The sequence below is a fragment of the Rattus rattus genome, chromosome 10 (assembly GCF_011064425.1).
Source record: "Rattus rattus isolate New Zealand chromosome 10, Rrattus_CSIRO_v1, whole genome shotgun sequence".
Classification (NCBI taxonomy): domain Eukaryota; kingdom Metazoa; phylum Chordata; class Mammalia; order Rodentia; family Muridae; genus Rattus; species Rattus rattus.
Genome location: NC_046163.1, coordinates 35,303,077 through 35,329,898, shown reverse-complemented (window position 1 = coordinate 35,329,898; position 26,822 = coordinate 35,303,077). Strand labels below are relative to the sequence as shown.

At 40.4% G+C, this 26,822-nt stretch overlaps 1 protein-coding gene across 1 annotated transcript in view; it reads left to right on the top strand.

Annotated features, from left to right (window-relative positions):
* Cep350 (centrosomal protein 350) overlaps nucleotides 1-26,822 on the top strand; it is a 132,918-nt gene that overhangs the window by 69,032 nt on the left and 37,064 nt on the right. The window contains exons 15-26 of the mRNA XM_032915377.1: nucleotides 2,069-2,271; nucleotides 2,865-3,028; nucleotides 5,525-5,635; nucleotides 5,865-6,005; nucleotides 6,403-6,539; nucleotides 7,847-7,972; nucleotides 10,336-10,505; nucleotides 14,241-14,437; nucleotides 15,089-15,273; nucleotides 15,829-15,916; nucleotides 18,682-18,828; nucleotides 21,482-21,639. Coding sequence (XP_032771268.1) covers nucleotides 2,069-2,271; nucleotides 2,865-3,028; nucleotides 5,525-5,635; nucleotides 5,865-6,005; nucleotides 6,403-6,539; nucleotides 7,847-7,972; nucleotides 10,336-10,505; nucleotides 14,241-14,437; nucleotides 15,089-15,273; nucleotides 15,829-15,916; nucleotides 18,682-18,828; nucleotides 21,482-21,639 — 1,827 coding nt within the window. The remainder of the gene's footprint in view (nucleotides 1-2,068; nucleotides 2,272-2,864; nucleotides 3,029-5,524; nucleotides 5,636-5,864; nucleotides 6,006-6,402; nucleotides 6,540-7,846; nucleotides 7,973-10,335; nucleotides 10,506-14,240; nucleotides 14,438-15,088; nucleotides 15,274-15,828; nucleotides 15,917-18,681; nucleotides 18,829-21,481; nucleotides 21,640-26,822) is intronic.

Sequence of the window (26,822 nt, the reverse complement as noted above, 5' to 3'; positions counted from 1 at the left end):
GACTCTGTATCTTGCTCTTCATCTGTGTAGATTCACAATGGATAAAATAGCTTGAACCTTGTACAGGAGGAATATAATTAAAAAAACATTTTAATGTATTTGAGAACACTGAGAACTTGTCTTTTTGGAATGGCAGTCTAAGTGAATCTTCTCTGCAAAGCAAATATAAATTCCCCTTGTAAAATTATACAGTGAGTAATAGAATCCTTTGTTTTGTTTGATGTGGTAGAATTCAAAATGAGAATTCATTTTACATACTATAAATCAAATTAACTGTAGTCTCCTGTGCATTGTTTTGCTCTCCATGGCTCAGTTATGGTCAGCTGTTGTTGTAAAATATTATATGGGGAATCGTAGAAATAAGTTCTAAGCATAGGATTCAGGCCCATCCTCCACGCAACTCATCTCTTTGAGTGCTGTTTCTGTGTCTGAGTTTAATTAAACCTTTCTTTGTTTAATAGTGGACTCCAATCAATGGGTAGTAATGGTGCTAATTTGCATGTGCTAAAAACACTTTATAAAGTGCTTCTTTTAGGTGGAAGGTTAAAAAAAAGAATGGAAAAGGTTGTATGCTGACGTTGTGTAGCAGAGAGCTACGTGAGAAATCCTTATTCCTGGAATTATGGGGACGATTAAAGAAGTCACACTAGTTTTACTGCAGCACCTCAGACTTCAACATTGGCAGCCGCACTGGGTGGCAGATAACAAGTAAAGTGGAAGAGTTAGGCTGGAGAGGTGGCTCAGTGGCTAAGAGCACTCAGTGCTCTCCTCCAGAGGACCGAGGTGTGGTTCTTAACAGCCATATTGTTGCTCTTAACTGACTCTAACTCCAGTTCCAGGGAATCCAGGGCCCCCTTTTGGTCACTTCAGACTCCTGCACCAGGTCCTACAGAAACATACACTCAGGTACACATACACATAAAATAATTTTTTAATGTACAGGAAAGGCATTGGACATGTGTGTATGTAAATAGTGTATATCAGGTTTTGGTGCCGCCTAAGGTTTCTGGTATTGATTGGAGGTACTAAGAACATATCCCTCCGTGTGTGGAGGGGCACTACTGTTAACACTCTCTGATTCCTCTGTTAGAGATCTTGGTGAGCCAGTCAGTGCTTTCTCAAAACTACTTTTACTCATCTTTTCAAGGTAGGCATAGTTTTTGCCTTTGAAATCCATCACATCTTTTTCAGAGGCTAAAAACAAACCTATTTTAGTGTATTAAAAATGTCTTAATTGCATGAGGTGTGGTGGTGCACGCCTTAGCCCAGTGCTTGGGAGACAGGCAGGTGGATCTCTGTGAGTTCCAGGCCACTCTAGTCTACAAATTGAGTTACAGGACAGCCAAGGCTACACTCGGAAAAACAAAAAACAACGGTGTTAATTGTGCTAAATACTTTGTAGAGAATCTCTTATTTTTTCATCAAGCAGATATTCATACAAGTAAACATGAATGAGATGTATTTTGTGTTGTGTTGTGCCTTAAGAGTTGTTAGTCAGTTATGTGAACTTAAGAAAAACTCAGTATTACAGAATTAAAAAATTCAGTACGGATAAGTAAACATATTAAGTATTTGGAGATGACAATATGAAAATAACTTTTTGCTATGACCTTTGGTTTAATAGAGAAATTAAAGAATTGTGGCTTTAAAGAAATTTAAACACGAAATGATATTTTACTTGAGACACATGCTTTAATATTTGTTTCTGAAGTTTTTATATCGTTATATTTTCATTAGTGTATAATGGCTGTCTTAGCTTTTGTGTCATAGTGGAATGAATGAGCTGTGGTGTACGTGACTTGTTCAGTGCTGTCAGTAAGTTACCTCACTATTTCATTTAGCGGTGGTTTACCTAGCTTGTTCAACGCTGTGTATCTAGCAACTAGAGAAGTGTTCATGCAATCCAATCAACTATGCTGAGTAAATGATTGATAGCCCCCCCCACCCCCGTCATAGCTAGTATTGGTGAAGCTAATTCATGTTGGTAAAGAGAAAATGTTTGTTATTCTTACTGTTTAGCTGCTGCTTGGAGCAGTTTCTCTAATGTCTTTATGCAAAAAACTTCTAGTGGCTCATCAGACAAGGGAAGATCTCAGAAGACTCCAACTTCGCCCCTATCTCCGAGTTCACAGAAATTGTTACAGTTTGACCTTCCTGGGACTTCTTTAGAAAGGTCTAAGTCCTCAGTCATAGTACCTCCAACTACAGCTGGATTTAAGCCCACTGCAGCTTTCACTGATGTGAATAAAACAGAGATGACTTCAACACCAGGTAAGAGACCCATACAGGTAAAAGTTTAAAAGTAAAGGGTCAGGTGTAGCTCGGCTAGTGGAGTGCTGGCCTAACCTGGGTTTACTGGACACCATGTAAGTCACATGCCAGATGCAAACACCTCTCCTAGGCCACCGAGTGAGTTAGAAGGTCAGCCTGGGGTACATGAAACCATAGTCAAAAGAGAGATAGAAACTAACAAGAAAAACAGCAAACTAAGTGATGGGGAAATGTTACTTCAAGTTTATATGAAGTATTAAACAAAAGTTGTGTAGAAATTAAATGTTCAAAAGCATGAGTTCAACAGTCTTCATTTTTTCCCATGTTGCCAGCATTAGTCAAAATTCATCCCCCAAATATTATATTCTATTTGTAGGCATGTAATACACACACACATACACACACACACACACACACACACACACACACACACCCATAAGAGAAGAAAAGAAGTAACTGTTAAAATACAATATATCAATAAGTTACTGTCTTTAGTACAAAGAAAAGGTAGATTTGTTACGTGCTGATAACATGAGAGCTGGTACTGTTGTTTTGTGTGAACCTTTTGATTTAGCGATACCCCTGTCCCCCAGGTCCCAAGCGTTTCTCTCCTGCTGGCCTTCAGCATCGCATGGCTGCAGAGCTCAGTTACCTCAGTGCCATCGAGGAGTCAGTGCGTCAGCTGTCCGATGTGGAAAGGGTTAGAGGCATTTCACTCGCCCAGCAGGAGAGCGTATCTCTGGCTCAGATCATAAAGGTATTGGTTGAATTTTCCTAATTTTTTCCTTGTGGTTTTCTTCTTTTCTTTGCGTTTAGAATTACCTGTAATGAGTTTTGTTTGTTTAAAAAACAAAGCAAAACAAAACTTTCAAGCCAGACATTGTGGTGCTATCTTTAATATCAGCATTCAGGAGGCAGAGGCAAGAATATCTCTGTGAGTTCAAGACCAGCAAGGTCTATGTAGCAAGTTCCAGAACAGCTGAGACTACATACAGAGAAACCCTGTCTCATAAATAAATAAATGAATAAATAAATAAATAAATAAATTCAAACTTCCAGGAGAATTAAAGATAGTCTGTATAGTGCCTATAAATAATAGAAGAAAAGCTATCATATGGATTACTAAAAAGAACCCTGACGCTCGATTCGGTAGTGCATGCTTGCAGTCTTCTAATCATTTGGGAAGCTGAATCAGGATGATCAGGAATTTAAGGTCAACTGGGGTTCTGTAACCAGACCCTTCCTCAAAGTCCAAACCAAACAAACCAAAAAATTTTCACCACCAAGAGAATTGAAAATAGAGTGTGTGGCAGGAGAATGCTAGCACAATTTCACATTCTTGGTTTTTCATGTTTTATACTGTTTTAATGACTGAAAATTAATGATTGAATTAATGAAGATTAGTGATAACAGCCATCTTTTTCTTTCTTGATGGAAATGATTAGGTTTGTCTGGGCTGTTGTTTTTCTAATATTTGTTATTTATTAAGATGTATTTGTTTGTTGTATGTGTGTAGTCTCTGGAGATCAGAGGATACCTCTTGGAAATCACTTTTTCCACACTGTTGGTCTTGGAGATTGAACTCAGGTTGTAGGGCCTAGCAGCACGCAGCTTTACTTGCTGGATGGTCTTTCTGTCCCCACTGTATGTGATTTCTGATGCTTTATTTGACCTAAACAAACAAACCAACTAACCATTTCTGAGATCAGATGTTTTATAAAACAAGGAGAGAGTGCACTGTAGCTCCTCATGTTCAGAGGTTTATCAGTGTTCTCCTTTGTGGAAGCTCTAAGGAGTACACCATTTTTATTTTACTTAGGTATTACATTCAATTAAAAAAATACGGATTTCAGGTGTGCAGTTTTGATTAATGTATATTTCTCCATAACAACCATCTAATCAATAGAAAACTCTCTCATCTTGACCTATTCCCACTTCCTGTTAATTCCCAGAGGAGTATTCAGTCTGTTTTCTTATGCTATGGTTTATTTTTGACTCGTCCAGAATTTTATACATATTCATGTTTATTTCTAACTCTGTTGTATTTTGTTTATTTTATTCAATGTAAAGCTAAGGTTTATCTATGCCATTGTATTTTTCCTAGTAATAAACCAATGGTTAGTAAGTAGGTTTTATTTATCCATGTATTTTCCTGTTGGTTGATATACAACATATTTTCATTTTGCTTGCATAAATACCGAGGATTATTGCTTGGATCACATATAAGCATCTGTAACGTAGTGAAAACCTCTCGTACTGTTCTCTGAAGTGGTTTACCATTGAATAATTGGCCTCATTGCAGTGGACAGACCACACTGACCATGGAGTCTGGCAGTCCTTAACAAAGTAGGCATCAGTCCCTTTCTGTGCTTCACAGGCCATATTTGAATACAGCTAGGGACTTTGTACTGTCACAGTACCGGGATAACACTGTGTTTACTTAGTCAAGGTACGCAGGACTCCTGAACACCTTTACAATATGAAACAGTTACATACACTCACGTGCATGCCCACATATACACAGATTTCTTTTTCCATGCTACATGATAATGCTGGAAATCCAAATCTGTTCATGGCATTATATAACTTCATGTATAGGCTAACCACCTATAGAGAACCATGCTATTTATTTAGTACCATTCCAGAAGAAATGGAACATTGTATACTTTTGAGTTAACATTGTATGGAATGATGGTGTCAGAAAGGATTTTTTTTTTTTTTAACCAAAAGGAGACCTTCATAGAGGCAACATTTTAAATGGAATTACTCCGTCAAAGGCAAAGTCAAAATGATGAGAAATGAGGCATGATTCTTAGTTTTACATGTATAATTTTAATAAAAATCAAAGAGTTAGATGGTCTAGTTTTTGCTTTCTAACCAGCTTTTGGTATTCTCATAAAATTTCTTATAGAAATAGTGATAAATGGTAGATGGCCACTAAGTCCTGCTGGTAAATGGTAAGGTGTCTGATGACTTTAGATTTACTACCTCTCCTCTAGGCTCTTGTTGTCTCTGTCCGTCACTTACATCAGAAACAACACTGGGGGCCTCAGGTGGTGGTTCATGTTTGCAATCCTAGCTCTACAGGAAGCAGACAGCTTGCCTGTTAGTTCGAGGCCAGCTTGGTCCATAAAGGATCTATTTGAAGAAAAAAGGAGGGAAGCTAGGGAGCAAAAGAATGTGTTTACTGTAGCAACCGTAGCAAGACATTTTAATGCTGAAGAATTAATATTTGATCACTTTTAATTGAAAGGCACAGCAGCAACGTCATGAAAGAGATATGGCTTTATTGAAGCTAAAAGCTGAACAAGAGGCTCTGGAGTGTCAGAGACAGTTAGAAGAAACCCGGAACAAAACAGCTCAGGTAATTCATTTTGTGGCAGATGTTGGTTTTTTAAACATAAAACTTTATATTTAAAAATTTCACTGTAGAACTCACTAAGCTTATAAGAGTTAAAAAGAAAGGTGGTAGATAATGAAATCTAGGCTATAGCCACGTGTATTTTTTATCAAGTATTTGGTCCATGAAACAAATCTGTAAGTTAAAATTGAGTTACAGGGAGGAAGACTAAATCCTAAGCATTTCTTTCCAGGCCCATGCAGAATCTTTGCAGCAGGTGGTTAAATCACAAAGAGAAGTGACCGAAGTCCTACAGGAAGCCACCTGTAAAATAGCAGCTCAGCAGTCGGAGACCGCACGCCTCACCACAGATGCAGCTCGGCAGATCTGTGAGGTGAGAGCCTCTGGAGCCTTTCACTGTTTCTTGTTCTGAGGCATCCTGAGTAACTAAGTTCTTGCCAGTCATGGGTGTCTAACACCTACGATGCAGTCTTTGACGTAGTGACTCTGAGCAAAGCCCCACTCAGATCACATTATTTATTTATTTGTTTTGGGGAGAGGGCAGGTGAGTTTGAGTGAAGTCAGGGGACAACTTGAAGGAGATGCTTCTCTCTTGTTACCTTGTGGGTCTCCGAGATCAGACTCAGGTCCTCAAGCTTGGCAGCCTTTGTCTGAGGAGTGGTCTGGCCAGCCCCAGTTCAGTGGTCTTTCCAGGGCATTGCGCTCCTTTGCAGCTCTCCTGTGACCGCCTTCTAGAGTCTCCTTTTGCTGTTTGCTGTGTTCACACTTAGATGGCAGAACTAACTCGAACACACCTGGCAGATGCCATCACGACTTCTGCAGTTCCCCTGGCAACGCTGTACGATCACCAGCGGCAGCATTTTCCAGACTTCATGAAACAACTGAGGACCAAAGCTGAGACAGATAGGTGAGTGTGCAGCCACTCAGAAATATGCAATGAGCTACCTTTTGGTTTTATGTACCGTTTTGGGTATAGAGAATACAATTATGGATATGCAGTCCAATTGGAAGAGGAAAATTTGTCAGATACTCAGTTAAGTAGATGAAAACTTTATAAACATAGGTAAGCGTTATAAAAGAAGCATGCTTCAGAGGCATGCAGTACTGGAATTTAAATAGCAGAAGGCCAGGAGAGCAAGAAGGCTTGTAATGGGATATAGTAAATAAGGAATAGGTGATATAAAGGAGGTAAATAGTCAGATTCAAAACAGGAACACAACATATTTAAGAGGAATTCAAAACAGAAAAGGCCAGTGTGACTGGAAGAAGACAGCAAAGAGGAAAGTGGTGTAGGACGAGCAGGGTGGGGCCTTGCAGATGTTAGCGTCCTGTGCTCTGCTCTAGAAATAGTGAAGTCATCTAAAGAAAAGTTTTCAAGACTAAGTCTTACTTTGTTGCCCTGGCTAGCCTGGGGCTTATTATGTAGACTGGGCTGAAACCCAGTGTAAGTCACCGGGCCCAGTCGTGTGTGTGTGTGTGTGTGTGTGTATGTGTGTGTGTGTAAGACTTTTTTCAGCATCTTATACTGTGAGTCAGTCGTGTGTGTGTGTGTGTGTGTGTGTGTGTGTGTGTGTGTGTGTGTAAGACTTTTTTCAGCATCTTATACTGTGAGTCAGTCTGGCCTGGAACTCAGCATCAGCGTAAACTGTGCTGTGGAGACCTTATGGCAGTCCTCAGGTTTCCTCCTCCCAAGTGCAGAGATTACAAACAGGAGACATTACTACAAGCTTTGTGGGTTGTTTTTGTTTTTGTTTTGTTTGTTTGTTTGTTTCTGTTGTTTGGGGTGTTTTGGGTTTTTTCTTTCATTTTGTTTTGTTTTTCTGAGACAGGGACCCACTCTGTAGATCAGTCCCCAAACTCAGAGATCCATCTGCCTCTGCCTCCCAAGTTCTGGGCTTAAAGGCATTTGCCACCGCACCCTGCTTGCTTTGTATGTGTGTGTGTATGGGTGGTGGTGGTGGGGTCCTTAAATAATGTTTTAACTGTCTCTACTTCATAGATTTTTTTCTTTATTGAGACTAGGAATGATTAGCGAGTGTATTCTTGGTATTATATGTCCTTTTCTATGTTTGATTTCTCAAATATTTTCTAACACTTATTTTGTAATTTTTATGTATTCGAGATTCTGTGTTCTGTTACTGTTAAGCAGCATTTAAAATCTTTATCCTACTGGAGACCCAATGCTTAATCTGGTTTGGTTTTGTTTGTTTTTAGGATAAGTCAGTCTGCTTCACTCTCCCAGAGTAAAGAAGGAGCTCTGGACTCAAAGCGACAGAAGTATTCCCCTTCCCGTGATAGTTATTCTGAGTCTTCAAGATACAGGAGTCAGGATTATCAGAGGTGAGGAAGGCTTTCCGCAGTGCAGTGTGGGGAACTCTGATAAACCCTCTAAACATGGCTTTTTCCTTTTAAATTTTGTTTCCATAAAGTGAATGATGCCTGGCCTTCAAAGTGCCAGTCCTTTTGAATTTGTCTGTGTGATAATACAGCTGCTATTCCTTGAGAGCATAGTAACGTGAACATTTTATAGGTTGTTCCTCTTACATGTAATACTCAGCAACCTTTTAAGTCAGATAGTGGTGTGGTTAGATTAGCGAAGGGAACTGAGACCCCTGGAGACATTAAGACTTCAACTAAGGAGCTAGAGAGATGGCTCAGTGGTCCAGAGTGACTCTCTGCACAGTCCTAAGGACTGGACTTAGAGCCCAGCACTGCATCTGTGCTCTTCTTGCCTGCATGTCTGTGTACTCACAAAACACTGGTACATACACGTGGACACATGCTTGTACACACACACACACACAGAGGTAGTGACACATTTAGGATTTGAGCCTTGATATATCTGGTTCTAAAGCCCGGTTTATTGCACATTTCCACACTGATACCCTTTTTTCTTTTTCATCTTTTCTCTTCATCTTTGTCTCTCTTTCCCTCCCTCTTTCTTCTTTTTCCTTCTCCTTTGAGATTGTGGTCTCACTATGTGCTCCTGAGTGGCTGTAATTGGGATTACAAGCATACTGGCACACTATTAATGTCTGTATTTCTCAGTTATGGTTCAGCCTTCTGAGTAGATTTTACAGGTGCCTTTCCAGCATTTCTAGTGGTAGAATAACCATATCATCAAGTATAATAAAGCCTCAATTAAAGAGCTAAGAACTTGGAAGTAATACATGATAAGCACAACAGGTATTGATTATTTACGATGACTGACACGACGTGTTTCCTTTTTAACCTTAGCTGAATGCTACCACCACTGATACTTCCTGTAGGCCATTAGGTTACTATGGTGGACTGTTGGGTTTCTTATTCACTTGTGTGATAACCAGGGTGACTTTTTTTTTTTTTTTTTAAGTTTGCACTCAATGCAGCCATTCACATGTTTGAGAGTTTTATCAGGCCATTCAGGTTTCTTGTGACTATTTAAAGTTCACATGTTTTCTGGGCTCATCTATGTCATAGTGTGTATCACGACTGTATTAACACTGTCAAATCACATTCTATGCATACATATGTTACATTTTGTCTGTCAGCAAACAGCCTTTGCTGCTTGTTTCTGCTTCTGGGGTATAATGAATAATTCTGCTGGGAGCATTAATAATCAAGCTTTTGTGTAGATGTATGTTTTCATATTTTACGAGTGTATGTTTAAGAACTACTGAATCCTGTGATAAATGTTTTGTTTTGTTTAGTTTCTGAGAAACTCAAACTTTGTCAGGAATTGCCAAACTCCTTTCCGAAGTGTCAGCACTTTCCCCCAGGAGTGTAACGTCTTCTCCCACCCTTATGAGCACGAGTTACTGTCCTCTGATTGTAGTCATCCAGTGGGAACCATGGCAGTTACAGCTCTCAGGTGCACCATAGGGAAAGGCAGGCTTTTAAGGAAAGATAAAAATTAAAAGCAAGTGAAATAAATACAGGAAAACTTAGCTCTGTAGGTAGAAAGAAAAAAATAATTAAGGATAGAATCATGGGATATAAGAAAAGAGAGCTTTCTGTAAATGTCCTTTATACAGAGTACCCAAGATAGTGGTTATTTTACTTGTTTAATTTAAAGCAAATAAAGGTTTTTAAAGAAGGTAAGGGTCTGTAGATGACCTGTTAGGGTTGGCCTAGCATGTACAAGACCATGAGCTCAGTCCCTGGCACCACGTAAAGTCAGCTGTGGAGCCTGGAGCCTGTAGTCCCAGTGCTTGGATGTAGTCAGGAGTTCAGACTCACCTTTTGACTGCATATCAGGTGTAAGGCCAGCATGGGCTGCATGAGACCTGTCAAAAAAAGAAAAAGAAAAAGAAAAAACAGGAAAAGAAAAGAGCAGCACTGTCTGGTATTTTTAGAGGAAAAAAAAAAGCAATTTATGACTTTAAAATGAGAAGTTTAGATAGTTTATCAAGAACAGTTCCAGTAGTACAATTAATGATAAATCACAGTATTAGTGAAAGAAAATGGAAAATAGTGAGCAGAAGCCTCCTTTTAACCCAAAAATGTGACCATGAAATGAAATAGGTGTGGTAACCTGTGAATAGTGGTTATATTTCCAGGAAAACAACCTCTCCTGATCCTTCTGTGTGCTTTATAGTCTGTCTGTCTGCCTTCAGTTTATAACTTGAGTATAAAGCACAATCTTTTGGCTGAATTAGTTTACTTTGACGTTGTTATTCATTTTCTTTTCTCTGTGCTTGTTTCTATAACATCTGTATATACAGAAGTAGTAGTGGTAGCAGCCGACAGGAAAGCCCTGCAGTTCCACCTAGTAAGGAAAATGAGAAGAAATTTCATGGTGAGAAGATGGAGACTTCAATTGATGAACAGCTTCAGACGGCTGCGGATGATTCTCTACGAAGTGACAGTATTCCGTCGCTTCCTGACGAGAAAGGTAACTTTCCTCGTATGCACATGCAAAACTGGAGGAACAACGTCCTGGGACAAAGTGGCAAATAAGTCTATTAAACTCACACACTGACTTCTTCGCTGCTGTTGTGCTGCTAGAATTTGAACTCAGGGCCTTACGCATGCTAGGCCGTTGCTTTGTTGCGAAACTATCCTCTCCTGGCTTGTGGTTTTATCTGGAGAATAGTAATTAATGTGGTTTGCACATTTACCTTAAGAGGTTATTACAAAGTGGTGTTTGTCTCTCCTTACTGCTTACAGGAACTTGAAGGAATTATTAAGAAAAAAAGGCACCAGGGGCTGGGGATTTAGCTCAGTGGTAGAGCGCTTACCTAGGAAGCGCAAGGCCCTGGGTTCGGTCCCCAGCTCCGAAAAAAAGAACCAAAAAAAAAAAGAAAAGAAAAAAAGGCACCAAATCTTGAAGGTTTAGAAAATTCTCAGCCAATCCCTATTTTTATTATTTTAAAGTTTTTATGTGTGTGAGTGTTTTGCTTGCATGTATGTCTTTGTACCACATGTGTGCTTGGTGCTGGCAGAGGCCCAAAATGGGCATTGAGTCTGCTAAAACTGGAATAGATGTTCGTGAGTCATTATGTGGCTGAGAATCAAACTCGGGTCCTCTGGAAAGGAAGCAAGTGTTCTTAACCACAATCCATGTCCCAGCCTTGCCAACATGTATCTTAGAGGGGAGCTTCAGGAGAAGGGAGAGGAGGAGAAAGAAGGCAAGAGTAGAGAAGTAGTTACCAGCAGAGACAGGGCCAGTCTGTAGGCAGGATACAGTAAAAGGGGAGAGCAGACTTGTACAGTTGGAGGGGATGGGTCATTACCGTGTCTGAGGCTGTGTTCTCCAAAAGGGAGAGGAACGGTCCCTGGGCAGTTAGCAGATCATGAAGACTGCCACTTCACTTCAGGCCAAGGTGGCAACTGTCCTACCCACCCGCTTCCACCAGTGAGAGCATTGGCATTGTCCGGACTACTTTTATATTTATTTATAATTGTTATAAAGTTGAACGGCTGAGACATTCTCACTTACATTCGTGTGTTACATCCCTGGATTTATATGAACAATTCACACATAAATGGAACTAGAAAAACTACCAATACTTAAGTCCTATTTTTCCACTTGCAATCTCAGTCAGGTATATTTTGACCCTGTGGGGGAAAAATTAATATCCAGAACTACCAATAGCAGGAAGAAGAGAGAAGAGCCATTTTTTGCGGTTTTGGAGCATGAGATGTTTCCCGGCATGGTAGGTGCTGAAGCATGTTCCCACACGCCATTCATCTGCATTCTAGGTAGCTGTCTTCCGGCACAACTGTTCTGTCTTCTCATGGATGACAAACAGGTTCATGTGGGTTTTGTTGTTGTTGTTCTTTGTTGTTGTTTTTGTTTTTCTGAGACATGGTTTCTCTGTGTAGCCCTGGCTGTCCTGGAACTCTGTAGACCAGGCTGGCCACCTGCCTCTGCCTCCCGAGTGCTGGGATTAAAGGTGTGTGCCACCCCTGCCAACCAGGTTCATGTTTTAAAAGGGAGCCCACATGGCCTTCATTTGCCTCTCCGGAGGGAGAACTTTCCTCTAAGAAAAGATCTGATTTCAAGTCAAAGCCGTGTTCCACTGGCTACTAGAAGATGAGTGTGAGTTGTAAGTTCGGTGAGCTCCTGACAGAGCTCATTTCATGGAGTGGCACAGTTTCAGTCCCACAACCATGTGGCTTCTCTGCACCTCCAGTAGAGGGCGCGCTCTTCTGAGAGTGAGTTTTGTAGACACTTGGCTCTTGGGTGTTTTACCAGCAGTCAGTTTGTGGGCAGCTTGCTTTGTGAAATCTGGGTAAATAAGAAACTGGATAGATTTAGAATGTGATAAGGAATTATGCTGGTCTAGAAGAGAGAGGGTAGATTACTTTTCTAAGGTTCATAACCTCACTCATCCCAGGAAGTTTGCCATGTTTCCAGTAGTAGGCATGAGCTGCATCCTGCTGAGTAGACCTTAAGCCTGCCTGGACAACTGTCAGTTCCCACCAGCACACGAGTGCTGCACCTGGACGCAGATCTCGGCTCGCTGGTCGTTGTCATGGTTCACAGGCGTTGGCGCTGGGTGGGGTGGTGTAATGGCTTCCTTCCCTCACAGCTTGCACAGTATTTTTCTGGAACGATGAAACCTAGACCACAGAAAAGAGGTTTCAGGTTAGATCCAGTTTGAGTCATTAAAGTTGTGTATCCTAAATGTGTTCAGCAGTAGGATAACTTAACTTTTCTTTGCTAAAATGTAAATGTTTATAAACTTTTTTTCTCTTGTCATTTTCTTTGTTATGCATCTAGTCATAAACTTTGTATAATAGGGCTTTCCTAATTGATATGTAATTGCTCTTTAAGTATGAAATATATTAATCTTTAACATATTTCTTTATTATTATTTAACTTTTTATTCTTTGTGACTTTCACATCAGGCATCCCAATCCCACTCATCTCCCTGTCCCTTTGTACCCACCCCTTGTTACCTCCCCACAAAAGAAAAAAAATCTTGTTGTGGAAGTTGTAGTGTGTCCTAGTATGTCCCACAATACACCCTTTTGTCCACACTTCTTTGCTTGCAAACGTTCATTACAGTGAGTCATTGGTTTGGTTCGAGGCCTCTGGCTTCTGCTAATTTATCAATGCTGGATCCTCACTGGGACTCTTCAGGAATCCTGTTGTTGCCCTGTGTTGTGGAGATCCTGCAGCTTTGCATCTGCAGGACTGTCTGTCCCCTTCACATGCACCAGCCTCATAGATGTTGGGATGAGCCAACTCGGAGCCCTGGATCTGGGCCTGGGTGGTCACTGAGCTGGTCAGCCTGCCAGCTGTCCTTCACCCATGCCACCAGTGAGCTCTCCAGCACTTCTACAGCTAAGCTCATCCAGTGCTGCAGCTGGCAAGGGGCAGAGTCATCTCCCCTGCTCCCATGCCCTCAGGCCAGCTCTGCTGTGCTGCCCAGGCGAGGTGCAGGGTCTGCTCTCCTGAGTGCTGCAGCAGGCGAGGCTGGCCCAGCCCTCTCGCTCTCGTGACCTTTGGGTCAGCTCTTCTGTATGACACAGGTGGTGAGGGGCAAGGGAAGGGAAGAGGGCCTCTCTCCCTTGCCCGTGCCACCATAAGACAGACTGGTTTCAAGTCTGAGGGCCAGTTGTCTGCACTCCCCACCCCCAGGGTCAGCTCTTCTGTGCTGCCCAGGTAAAGTACGGGGCCTCTTGAGTGCTGCAGCAGGAGAGGGGTAGGGCCAGCTCTCCTGAGTTCTGTAGCCTGTGAGAGGCAGGATTAGCACATTTCTTATTCTAGCATTTCTAGGCATTTTTAGAGAGTTTTTTCTTGTCTGGAAGATACTGAATTTTTCCTCTAAATTGCTAGGTACAGTTGTGAGAATTTATATAAAATTGTCTCAGTGAGGGCAAAGGGGTTCTATTTAAGGCTACTGAGGAGAATTATACCGATTAGGTATGGGGCTGAGGATGTGGCTCAGGTGGAATCTTGCTTGCCTATCCTGCACTAAGACCTGGGTTTGATGTGCAGCACCAGATAGCATAAACTAGATGTGATGGCATATAGGGTGGCACACCTGTGAGCCCAGCACTTTGGAGGAAGAGGCAGGAGGATCAGGAATTAAAGGCTAGCCTGGGTTATGTGGGACTCTGTGTCACACTTCCTTCTCCTGTAAAAGAATTATGATGATTTTCTCCATTCTATTAGATTCAACTTCTATTGCAACAGAATACTCCCTGAAATTTGATGAATCTATGACAGAAGATGAAATAGAAGAAAAGTCTTTTCGATCTTTACTACCTTCTGAGAGTCATCGCAGATTTAACATGGAAAAGAAGAGAGGCCATCATGACGACTCTGATGAAGACGCTTCCCCAGACAAGACTGCACTGTCTTCTGCCAAGGTGTGTTTTTACTCAGGGGGTAAGTGGTCACAGCCGTAGTTTTTCAAAGGTATGAATACACATATAAATACTAGTTATATAGTTGGCAACTATCAGAAAAATTTCCCAACATCAGATTTGTGTTATACATGTAAAATCTGACTTGGTTGTTTAAACAAAATAGAATATAAACTTACTAGTTATAATAAGACTTTTAAAGATCTCAACCAATATTATTTATAGCTTTTCATTTCATCCACTTAAAGTATTTCCAAATTGTATGTTTAATGGAAAACAGGGACAAAGGTTACCCTGCTGTGTTTCCTGGTACAGTGCATGCCTTGCAATAATTGTTCGTTAAAAAAATGCTCAATTTTTTTAGATGAATTTCACTTCCTCTCTCTTTTTTGAGCAATATTTTCTTATATGGTAGATAATTTATAAAATGCTTATTGGCTTTATTTCTTTTTTATTCCTTTCTTTCTGAGGTGAAATCTCACTGTGTTCCTCAGGCTGGTCTCAAACATATGTTCATGCAGTCCTCGTGTTTTAGTCTCTGGAACTATAGGCATGTGGCGCCACCTTATCTTTTATAATTTACTTTTTACAAATATGTAACTTTTTTGAATGAAGTTAAATACTAACAATTTTGAAATAACTTGTGCACTTTAGGAGCTGAGCATGCCATTCTCAGGAGGACAGGATAGCTTTTCCAAGTTCACTATGGAGATGGTGCGACAGTATATGAAGGAAGAGGAAGTGCGTGCAGCTCACCAGTGCTCACTTCTGCGTCTCCGAGAAAAGGCCTTAAAGGAGAAGACAAAGGCCGAATTAGCCTGGCTGGAGCATCAAAAAAAGCAAGTGCTTTCACTAAGTATCGTTTCAGTATTCAGGGGTGTTCTGGAAATAAGAAATGCTTTATGTCTTAGGATGGTTTTATTTTTGATGTTGGGGAGCCAGACCTGGGTTTGGTGAATGCTAAACACTGCCGTGTGTGAGCCACTCCCCTGGCCTGTCTCTCTGATGTGAGCTCATCAGCACAGCTCTCAAGCCAGGCATTGTGGCAGTAATCTTTGGTTTGTGCTACGTGCGAGATAATTTTTCTACTGGTAAATGTTGTCATTTCTTAGGTCACTTTATCCAACTCATTATAGGTTGTCATTTTATACTTAATGCCTCTTGAGTGCTGTATGCTGCTCAAAGTATTGCTGGCCTTAGAGGATGGAGTCCAGGGCCACCCAGCATATACAATATATGTGCAGTAAAACACTTGCTGAAACTGGACCTTGGTATTTATAGCAATGGCTTTCCACATAGAAAGACATTAGATCAGTGTATAGGCTTTAGAATAGCTGAGAATTTTTGAGATTATAAATTTAACATTTGTATCAATAAAAGAATATGCTTTGCAGGCATCTACGAGACAAAGGCGAGGATGATAAGATGCCCCCACTCCGGAAGAAACAGCGTGGTCTGCTTTTAAGACTTCAGCAAGAAAAGGTGTGTGGGAAACAGCACTTGTGTGACACAGGTTGTCACCAGCTTGTGGATGTGGTGTTTTACCCATTTTGCTATTAGCACTGTTTATAAGATTTAGCGATAACTGCTGTTTATTCCTGTAGTATAATAATTATAGGTATTTCTTGCTATCTCACCTATTTCTCCTATTTTAAAATTGTCATATTGCTTACTAGAGAGTCAAATGTACCATCATGTACTACAAAGAATAAAATTCTTACAAAATACAAATTAAAAAAGTAAGCTATGTGTAGAAAAGTGGTCGTGGGTTAATACTTAGCATTGTTTCCTCGAATAGTATTTTATGACATAAATTACATACTGACTGGTTTGATGGCTTAGTGAACTTAGAAGGACCTTAGCTTTGGGTTCTGGAGAGGCAGCATAGTACATGATGATTAGGAACTCAGGCTCTGGGGTGTGAGTGCCTGGACTAAGATGATATGAGTTATATAATAAATTATTGCTTAAATAGTGTCAAGACGTAAGTTTACCCAGGAATGTCATCACTGATTGTATTACTTATTACAGGAAATGCGTTAGCTTTCTTTTGCCACAATGAATACCTAAGGTGAAGAAAAGGGTTTATTTTGGTTATATTTGAGAGGTTTCCATACGTGGTTGGTTGGTCCAGTTGCTTTTGGACCTGTAAGTTAGGTAATGTATCATGACAGGTTCACAAAATCTTGAGGGTGGGAATCTCTTGGTAGCTAGGAAATAACAAGGGAGAAAAGAAGAGACTAGTCATGACCTCAATCTCAGTTCCTCTCAAGAGACTGCCCAATCACTCCACAAGCCGGAGACTCGCCTTCTAATACATGGATCTTTAGGAGACATTTACCCAATGATAGCAGAAGATTTACATCCCTTCCCCCCTTTGGATTCCATGGAAAAGTCATTGAGTTATTTGTTATATGTTATTTGCTTCAGAATTCAAGCACAAACCAGTGTCTCAGCACAAATTGGGGATATCAGATTCAACTGATAAGTGATATTCTTTACTTTAATGCACGTACAGTTAAAAAAAGCAAACTTTGATAAACAAAGCACCAATTAAGCGTTAAAAATGATGATCTTATGATTGTGACCCTTGCATCCATATGTTTCAACTGTGTTTAACAAAAATGTAAAGCTCACACTTAGGGCCCTGCTTTGTCCCTACCAATGACACACCCAGTAGTGTCACTCCCTGTGGGCCAGCCATTCAGTCACATGAATCTGTGGGGCCAAACCTATTCCAACCACTACAGAGCCAGAATTTGATCATTGCCGAGTCTCCTATTTAACGTAATAATTTCAGTTCCACCCCTTCTCCTGCAAATGTCTTAATTTTGTTATTCTTAACAGTTGATAAACATACCTGGTATAAATGTACCATGGTTTTTTATTCATTCATATGCGTGTAGACCTCTGCGCTGGCTCCATATTGTGGCTAGTATGACTAGTGCAACAGTAAATAGAGCTGTGCAGATTTCTGCAGTCTGATGACTATCTGGATGCTGAGTTATATTTTTGTCTGGATATGGCCAGAGTGGTATGACTGGGTCATCTAGTATTTCTACTTTTAGATTTTAAAAGAGGCTCTGTACTCATTTCCACAGTGGTCACACCATTCACATTCCCACCAGTAGTATGTAATGGTTTCTCCTTCTCTGTGTCCTCATCAGCGTTCCTCGTCCTGTTTTCTTGATGACAGTCATCCTGACTGAGGATAGAATCTAAAGGTTCTTTCAGATTGCATTTCCTGATTGGGACAGCCCCACTCCAGAATACCACCTTTACTTGAAAGAGTTATTGACAGACAGACTATGCTTATTCACACCGTCAGCAGTTAAGAGCACTTGCTATTCTGGGAGAGGACTTGGATTATTTGAATAGTGAAAATGTATTTTATGCCACATTAGGATGAATCCAGAATGCTAACCATTAAACTGTTAACTTTTCAGATAGCTAATAATTAAAAAAAAAAAATAAATAAAAACAGATAACGACTCTTAGACATGAATAATGAAAATAACTGGTCTTTAGTGTCTGTATTTTGCTTATCTCATTAGTAAATTGAGCGGGCAGAGAGATGGCTCAGAGGTTAAGAGCACTGGCTGCTTTACCAGAGGGCCTGAGTTCAATTCCCAGCAACCACATGGTGGCTCACAACCATCTGTAATGGGATCTGATGCCCTCTCCTGGCCTGCAGGTGTACATGCAGGCACAATGCTGTATGCATAATAGGTCTTTTAAAAAGTCAAAAAACAAAAACTGTATTATGGACCATAGACTGGCATGGTTGACTTGCCTTTCCTTCTGTTAGGAACTCCTGATAGTTCCTCACATAACACAGCTATACAGCTGAAGCATTCTTTGGAAAGTGAGAAATGTTAGGATTTAGGAATTTAACAGGACAGTGGTGGTCACTAATTGGCTTGCTGATGTGCAGCTGTTAAGCAGGTGACTGTAAAAATACAGTAACATGGGAAAAATGTGAAAGGCACGAAAGTTTAAAAAGGACTGTGAATTTGCCAGCGTGCTTGACTATAGTCATTAAAGCTAAGAGATTACCCTAAACTATTGGACAATGATGGGGTTATTTATAACATTTTCCCTCCTTCACTAATTGGAAATATATTGGTATTGCTATCTTGAAGTCCATTATATCCGTGATCTATTGATGACTCCATTCTTTTCTGTATGCTACTTTGAACCTATCTCCTTCAAGTCTCAATCCCTTTTCCTACCTCTTTAAATGTTAGGCAGAAATAAAACGTCTTCAAGAAGCCAATAAGGCAGCTCGGAAGGAAAGGCAACTGATTCTTAAGCAGCAGGAAGAGATAGAAAGGATCCGTCAGACCACCATAAAACTGCAAGAGAAGTTGAAGTCTGCGGGGGAGAATAAATTGGTAATGTAAATGAAATTTTTATTAATTTGTTTTCTGCCTGTGTTACTTGCTAATTTGGCTCACTTTGTATTCTGAAATGACAAGCATGTTTGTTCCATGTGAGGTAATAATGACTAGGACAAAGTCTTGTATACCTGCTTTTGTGTGCAGTGGGAATGCTCACGGCTCGCTCTGTAGCTTTAAATTCTTTCCTCTTAGGAACCAAAGCCGGGCAGAATTCTTGGATTTGCTGATCTGTCATTACTCCTCAAAATTGAAAGGAGAAACTCTGTTCTTATTATATGGTATTATTCTTAGCTATCCAGATTTAATTTTATAATGACACAAAACTCAAAGGAGATACTTAGGCAAGAGCACAATTCACATCTATTCTAGGTACTGTGCAGTGTCAGTACGTGTTGGTAGAATCTTAAATCCCTGATTTCCTCTATTTTGACTTTTGGAAATTCTCAACAGAAAAAGTTTAAGCACATGATAAATTTATTTTTCTGAGTTATTGATAGTAAGTAGCCAACAAATGAATAGTGATATATTATTACTCTTAACTCCAAGTCTTTCAGTTTCTCCACTTGTCAGACTGGCGTTCTTCACAGCAAATCAACTCAATTGCTAGTGGCAGTTTTTTGTGTCTTTTTGTTTTTCCTCCTTCACTCTAGAATGGGTTCTTGACCTTGACATAAGAGAATACATGTGGTATATAGAACATTCCCTAACAGGCTTTGTCTGGTCTTCCCTCCACACCGATTCAGACCGTGTACCTGTGATAGGGTATGCTGTGAGTGATGTTATATTTATTGCCATCAACAGGTAGACCTTGATTTTGAGTGATCCCATTATTGATTATTGTGCCTCAATCACTTGATTAGTATGTACTAGACTTTACGGTGTTAACGGATTACTTTTCTGTTGCTGTGACAAAACACCACCACCAGAGAAACTTATAAAAGAAAGCATTTGATTGGGTTGTCAGTTTCAGGTTAGAAGTCTATGATGGCAGCAAGCAGCAGCCATGTTGGCCGGAGCAGCTGAGAGTTCACATTTTGATTGACAAGCAGGAGACAGAGAACACACAGGGAATGGCACAGCTCGTGAAAACTCAAAACTCCCTATGACACACCTCCTCCAGCAAGGCCACCTCCCAATCCGTTCCAAACAGTTCTGTCACCTGGAAACTAAGTGTTCGAACGTGAGGCTGTGGTGGCCACCACACCTGTTTGTTTTCTCTCTCCCTTGTTGGACTGTGGCACTTTGCTGGAACGTCTGTGGAAAGGCAGTCCTTACTGTGCACCAAGTTTGTGCTCACAACTCGGTGCTGATCACTTACTTCCACACGAACTAACGTGGGCCCCGTTTCCTCGGATCCCCCGTGGGCCCTGCTCTGGAATTAGCTGGGCTTTTTACACTACTCAGCGTCTAGTCCCCCACGCCTGCCCCAGACACAGGTGGAGACATGCTTCTCTTTCTAAAGACTTTAGGTCTCATTCGTTCAGGAGCAGGAAGGAAAGAGAAGCAATTTGCTGTGTTTGTAATTTCATGAAATTTAAACAGACAAGATGGTCTGTGCCTGTCTTCTTGTAAAGTCATGAGTATAACTTACTATTTGTGGGAAAGGTGTTTTAAGCTATAAAAATTTCGTGTGTTGTCTGTGGATTTTTGTTTTGTAGTTTGGTTTTAGTATTTTTTTTTTTTTTAAGATCTTGCTATGTAGCCCTGGCTGGCCCGCAGTTTGCTCTATAGCCCAGGTTAGCCATGAAAGACTGGCAGTCCCGCCTCAGCCTCCTCAGTGTTGAGGTTGTAGGCACCATCATTCATGGCTTCAAGGTTTGCTTCTTGCTTTCTAGAAGTAATGTACTGGTTAAGCCAGTAATTCCTCCATGATTTCCCCGTAAATTTTGTAAAATCTGTGACCATAATGTTTTCCATAAAAAAACTTTAAAAATGTATTTTCCTGGCATGTTTAAAGTCTATATCTTTTGATCCTTTTTTGTGAGTATACACATTTTATATATCTGTAGTGCCGGTTATGTTTCATTTTTATTTTAAAGCACTGCTTGGAACTAAAGCTCGGGCCTCTCACTTGCTAAGGAAGCAGCACCTGCCCACTGTGCTGCACCCCAACCCCTTGTAGTCCTTTACGTGTTCCAACCTTTAAAACAAGAGAACATTGGATGCTCCATTTTACTGGCAGAAAATTTCCAAGTTCTTTGGATCTCCTTATTTCAGAAAAGAACTTATTATATATAACATCTCTCTCTCTCTCTCTCTCTCTCTCTCTCTCTCTCTCTCTCTCTCTCTCTCTCTCTCTCTCTAGTAAAAATATGCATGACATACAAATGTGGTCATTTTTTGAGGCAGAGTCTCACTGTGTATACCAGGCTAGCCTTGAACTCACTATGGGTAGCTCAAGCCGGAGACAAATTCCTGACCCTTCTGAACCTGCCTCCTCAGTGCTGGGATCAAAGGCATGTACCAGCACATCTGGCAATTTTACTATTCCAGCTTCTTTTAATTATGTGAGGGATTTCTGTTTTGTAAGTAGTTGTTCTCTTGACTTCGGTTATTATTACAAATGCTTTAAGTCTAAGCTTACGTTGGTGTGTTTGAGCTCTCCTTGAGATGCTGGAGCCAGTGGTATCTGCTCTGTGGTTTGCAGGGCCCTCATGGTGACGACGATGCAGAGGACAACAAGGCAGCCAGTCCCGGCCCCCCTGGCTCAGAGACCCGCAGTCCTTCCCCGATATCTATTTCCAGCAGTGAAACGAGCAGCATCATGCAGAAACTGAAGAACATGAGAAGCCGCATGGATGAAAAGTAATTATTTTTTGTTTCCTATTTAATCACATCGATATACTTCATCAGATTAGATTGAGAGAAAAAATATTTTAGCAGAATTACTAACTTATCTAACAGCCATTAACTATGCATCTTATTTATAGAATAATTTTTCTCATTTTAATACAATCGGGGTTTTTTTATTTGGAAAAAACAAAACAAAACAAAACCAAAGTAGTAGCCACATGTGTCTTCATGATAACATTAAGAGAAAGGTTACATGATATATCCTGATGTCTCATCATTGGCTCGTGACATATCTCAGACTTGGTCAAATAAGTACAATTGTAGCTTTGTGAGCAGGTCTGAGCTCTTCAGCTGAAACCAGAGAGGTTAGATGCTGCTCTTCTTGGGTGACTGACTTGTCTTTGTTTTGAGACAGGGTCTCACTCTCCAGCCCAGGCTAACCTATAGCTCACTCATAGCCCTGGTTGGTCTGGAACTTCTGGGAATTCTCCTATCTCATTCTCCAGAGTGCTAGGGTCACAGATGTGAGCCGCTATGCTGGTGTTTTGTTAGTTTTATATTCTTTTAAAATGTCCATGTGTGTGCGCGCGCGATCTCATGCTCATGCAAGACACTTTACTGTGCTCTCTCCCCAGTGCCTAAAACATTTTTAAAGCATTTTTTTTTTAAAACTTTATTTTGAGACTTGGCCCATGTAGCTCTGATTACCAACATAGGAGACCTGAAAGCCTGCCTCCACGGTGGCACCCTTCCTCCAACAAGGCCATACCTCCTAATAGGCCCTGCCATGCTCCGTGGGCCAAGCATTTAAACACATGAGGCTGTGGAGGTCATACCTATACAAACCACCACACTGACTTATTACTCAAAAGTCCTCAAGGAAATAAATATAAGTGCTTTTATGAAGCAATGTTAGAACTTATTAAAATGTTTTAATGAATATTTAAGCATAGTTTAGGAAAATAAAAGAAACAGAGGCAAAGGAAGATGGGCTTTCTAGCTTAAGTTATGTCTACCCAGGGTGAGGGTGGGGCCTTGTCAAAGGCCCATTCACATGTGTATAAATTTATGAGTCTCAAAATAACTATCTATGGTTTCCTGGCTTTAACATTAAATTGCTCAAAAGGTTCAAAGATTAGGTAGGAATATTTATACTTATGTTAGTTTTGTTTTGGAGAGAGACTCTCGCTTTGGCTGTCCTTGAACTTGTTATGTAGGCCAGGCTGACCTCTCAAGAGGTCTCCCTGCCTCTGCCTCCCTCCCGAGTGCTGGCACTAGAGGTATATGCCACCATGCCCAGCTTGGTGCACTTGACTTTTATTTCAAGGACTGTTCTTTAGTAAGTGTATGGCTGGTTTTGTGTGTCAACTTGACACAAGCTGAAGTTATCACAGAGAAAGGAGCTTCATTTGAGGAAGACCCAACCGTAAGGCATTTTCTCAACTAGTGATCAAGGGGGGAGGACCCATTGTGGATGGTGCCGTCCCTGGGCTGGTAGTCCCTTTCCTCCCCAATTTGCTTCTTGGTCATGGTGTTTGTGCAGGAATAGAAACCCTGACTAAGACAGTAAATGAAGTGAGGTGGTTATTTATGAGGAGCATTAAGATGTTCATATGGCGCAAAAAAAAAAATAGGTTAAAATCAGGAATTTTTCATGTAAACGAGTCATAAAAGAGGTCAAAATGTGTTTTTTTTTTCTATAAACATGTTCTTGTTGGTGAGACTGGTTTTTTTTTGCAGTTTTCAGCAGGAGTAAAGGACTTTTTCTTCTTCCTTTGTTCCCTTAATTTTCCCTTCTTAAGGCAAAAATTTAAAACTAAAGAGACTGACCAGGCAAATGGCTTTTTATGTAAGCATGAGGACCTGAGTTCAAATCCTTAGAGCCTGCATAAAAGGCCATTCATATATATATGTAGCCCTAGTGCTGCGAGAAGTGGAGACAGGAGAATTGCTGGGCTTGCTGGCTAACAGCCTAGTTCCAAAGTCAATGAGAGACTGTCTCAGAGAAGTAAGGCAGAGAGTAACAGAGCCAGACAGGGACATCCTCTTCTGGCCTGTGCACATACACAGATAAAGTTAGTCTAAACTGAATTTTTGAATATTACATATATGTGAATGTCTCATGGCTACTCATGGGATAAACTAAAGGGTTCCTCAAACAAGAATTTCCTGTTGGGTATGGTGTTGCCTGCCTGTTATCTCAGCACTTGGGAGATGCAGCCAAAGGTCAAAGCTTCATAACCAGACAGAACTACAAAGACACTGTCTCACGTATAGGCAGGTAGTATATAACTCAGTGGGAGAATGTTAGACAGGAACACGAGGCCACTGTTTACCCGGGGCAGAGAGGAAGCAGAGGGGAACCAGAGGCAGGTATACCCTTCAGAGGTTCTGCCCATCTTCTTCCACGTGGGCCTCTAGCCTTCCAAAGAGTCCTGCAGGCTCCAGCCAGACACTGAAAACACAAGCGTGTGGACGCTGCACATTCAAGCCAGAACAGTTCCTGTCCTGCATTGTTCCAGGAATTGCTGTGACAAATTCCAGAGCCAAAAGCAGCTTTTCCAGGAGAGTGTTTGCTGCACTTTCAGCTCGTAGTCATCATAAAGGAAAGGCAGCAGAGGGCCTTCAGGGAGGAAGCCATGAAGCAGAGACCACGGAGCACTGCTGCTTCTCCATGGCCTTCTCACCTGGCTTTTTATACAGCCCAGGAACACCTGCCAGGTGGTGTCACTGCCCACCGTGGGCTGGGCCCTCCTTCCTCAGTCATCTATCAAGAAAATGTCCTCTGCACTTGGCCTGCCCATCTGATGGAGGCATTTTCTTAGTTGAGGGTCTCATTTCTTAGACTTCAGTTGTGTCGTTGACAGAAAACCAACCTGCACAATCACTCATTAACTGCTGTATATCTGCCTCCAAATGCCTGGGAATGGTGCAGGCCTCTTAGTCACTACAAACTTACACGAGTACCTTATGTCTAAGCACTGGTATTTGTGGTGTAGATAGCAAAGACAGCCCTGTTGTATAGATATACACTAAAGAGTAGTCATCCTTCCTAATAAAATTAACATTTGAGGAAATTGTAAAAAAGTTTTAAATTAATTTAAATTTGTGTGGGGGGACGTTTTGCCTATACGTATGCATGTGCACCATATACTTGACTGACACTCTTTGAGGCCAGAAGAGAGCATCAGATAGCCTGGAATTGGAATTATGGGTAGTTCCAAGGTGCTCTGTGAGTTTAGAGAACCGAATGTGGTCCTCTGTAAGAGCAGCAAGTACTCTTGACCACTGAGGAATCTTTCCCGTTCCTTGGGGGAAAACTTATTCATTGTCTATTACTGTTACTGTTTACTGTCAACTTTCTGAATTGATTTTTGTGACAGTTTCTGAAGTGATGATACTATGATACTACTTTGGGCCTTTAGTGTTTCACTGATAATAATACCCTTGATAAAATTTATATTTTTAATAGATGACTTTTCTTGACTCTTTAAAAAAATACCTTATTATATAATCCATGCTAGCCTTAACACCAAGCCCCTGTGTCTCTGTCATTCCCATAAAGTCACCTGTTGTTTAGCATCCTGAAGGATTCCTAGTTCTAGGGGTGGATGTACTTAGCCCTTTGATCTTAAGGTTTTTTTTCAGACTTTAAGGGGCACTTTTAGTTATGTCATACATGCATATTAAATAAGAAAATGTGTTTCTGGGGAGATATTTCAAATGTATAATTTCTTATACTCTTTTAAAAAACTATTCATTTTATAATTATAACTGTTTTTTATTTTTTAACAGAGATTTTGAATAAATCTTTAATAAATGACCAACAAATGTCAGTTCTTGTTCTGATAGAGGAAAATTGTTTTCTGTAAAAGGCTAGACAAAAAATGTTATCTATATATCTTTTCAAAGTCATTTTGTGTGTTTCAATACTATTTTACTTTCTGTGCTAGGTCATGCATGCAGTTAGCAGATTTACACTTAAAAGGGTGGGTGAAGTTTGAATGCTATAAATAAATTTTTAAACTTTCACCAAGTGCATTTTATTTTAAGTAATATTTTGATAATTATCATCAAAATAAGTTTATTGTACATTCATAAAGAATAGCAAGGAACATTGCAATGTCTTTCTGAAATGTGCAGGAATTATTTCCTTAAAGTCGAGTGCAGAAAATCAAGGCAATCCAGATATAAAAACTGTGTATGTGTATGTGTAAAGATCAACACAGTGATGGATGGACACACTGTCTAAGACTCTGTGTAAATAAACAGAGTGATAGGTGGACACACTGTCTAAGACATGTATAAACAAGATGGACCTACCTTCAAAGTTCCATGGCTGGATTCACACCGAGACTTTCTCCTTTCTAGGATACTGATACTGACCCTTGCCCTCCCAAGGCAATAATGAAATGTTGCCTTAGCTGCAAGTCACTGTGTTTGCATGTGGACAGGAGCATGCTCTGTCAAAGAGGGTTAGCCTTTCCAACTGTCACTGGACACATTCATCATTTTACCTATGTAGGAAATCTGTTTATTATTACAAAAGAAGAGTGAGTTTCCTCTGCCTTTAAGACTTTAACATATGGAATTTTCTTATCTTTAGCCTTACAAGTGAACTGCTCATAACACTCTTTGCTGACTTGTACATCTTGATATTTTAAAAAATGGGTATTGATTTTTTTGGAATTATTATTTAAGTGGCCCTATGTTAGACTTAAAGCAAGGTATTTCCAGAACTTATGTTAAAAGTTATGTTGTTAAAGTTAAAGTATTATTCTGTAAATTGGTTTACTGAATTATATTTTTATTTGTAAGCTAGATCATGATGGTAAGGTTAATTAAGACAAATGCAGTAATTTAGCTTACAATAATGCTAAGGTACAAGTACAAAAAGTCAGTTGCTCAACGTTGTATATGTGTACAGAGTTACTGACACACTAGGCCATGGCCATGTTGTTTAGTCAGTGTTAAAGCTTCTGGAAAACGTATTTAGCCTCACACTGTTCCATCATAGTCTCATAAACATGTAAATTTACCTGGAAATGTAGGTGATGGCCATGCAGTGTTTGAGAAGACCCATTTATTCCGAATCCATCGATAAGATCCATAGCAGTCCATGTGTTTGTGTGCCACACATAAAGGTTCCCCTACTGAGCAGCGGGTGATATCCAGGATGCTTATTAAAAGGTCTT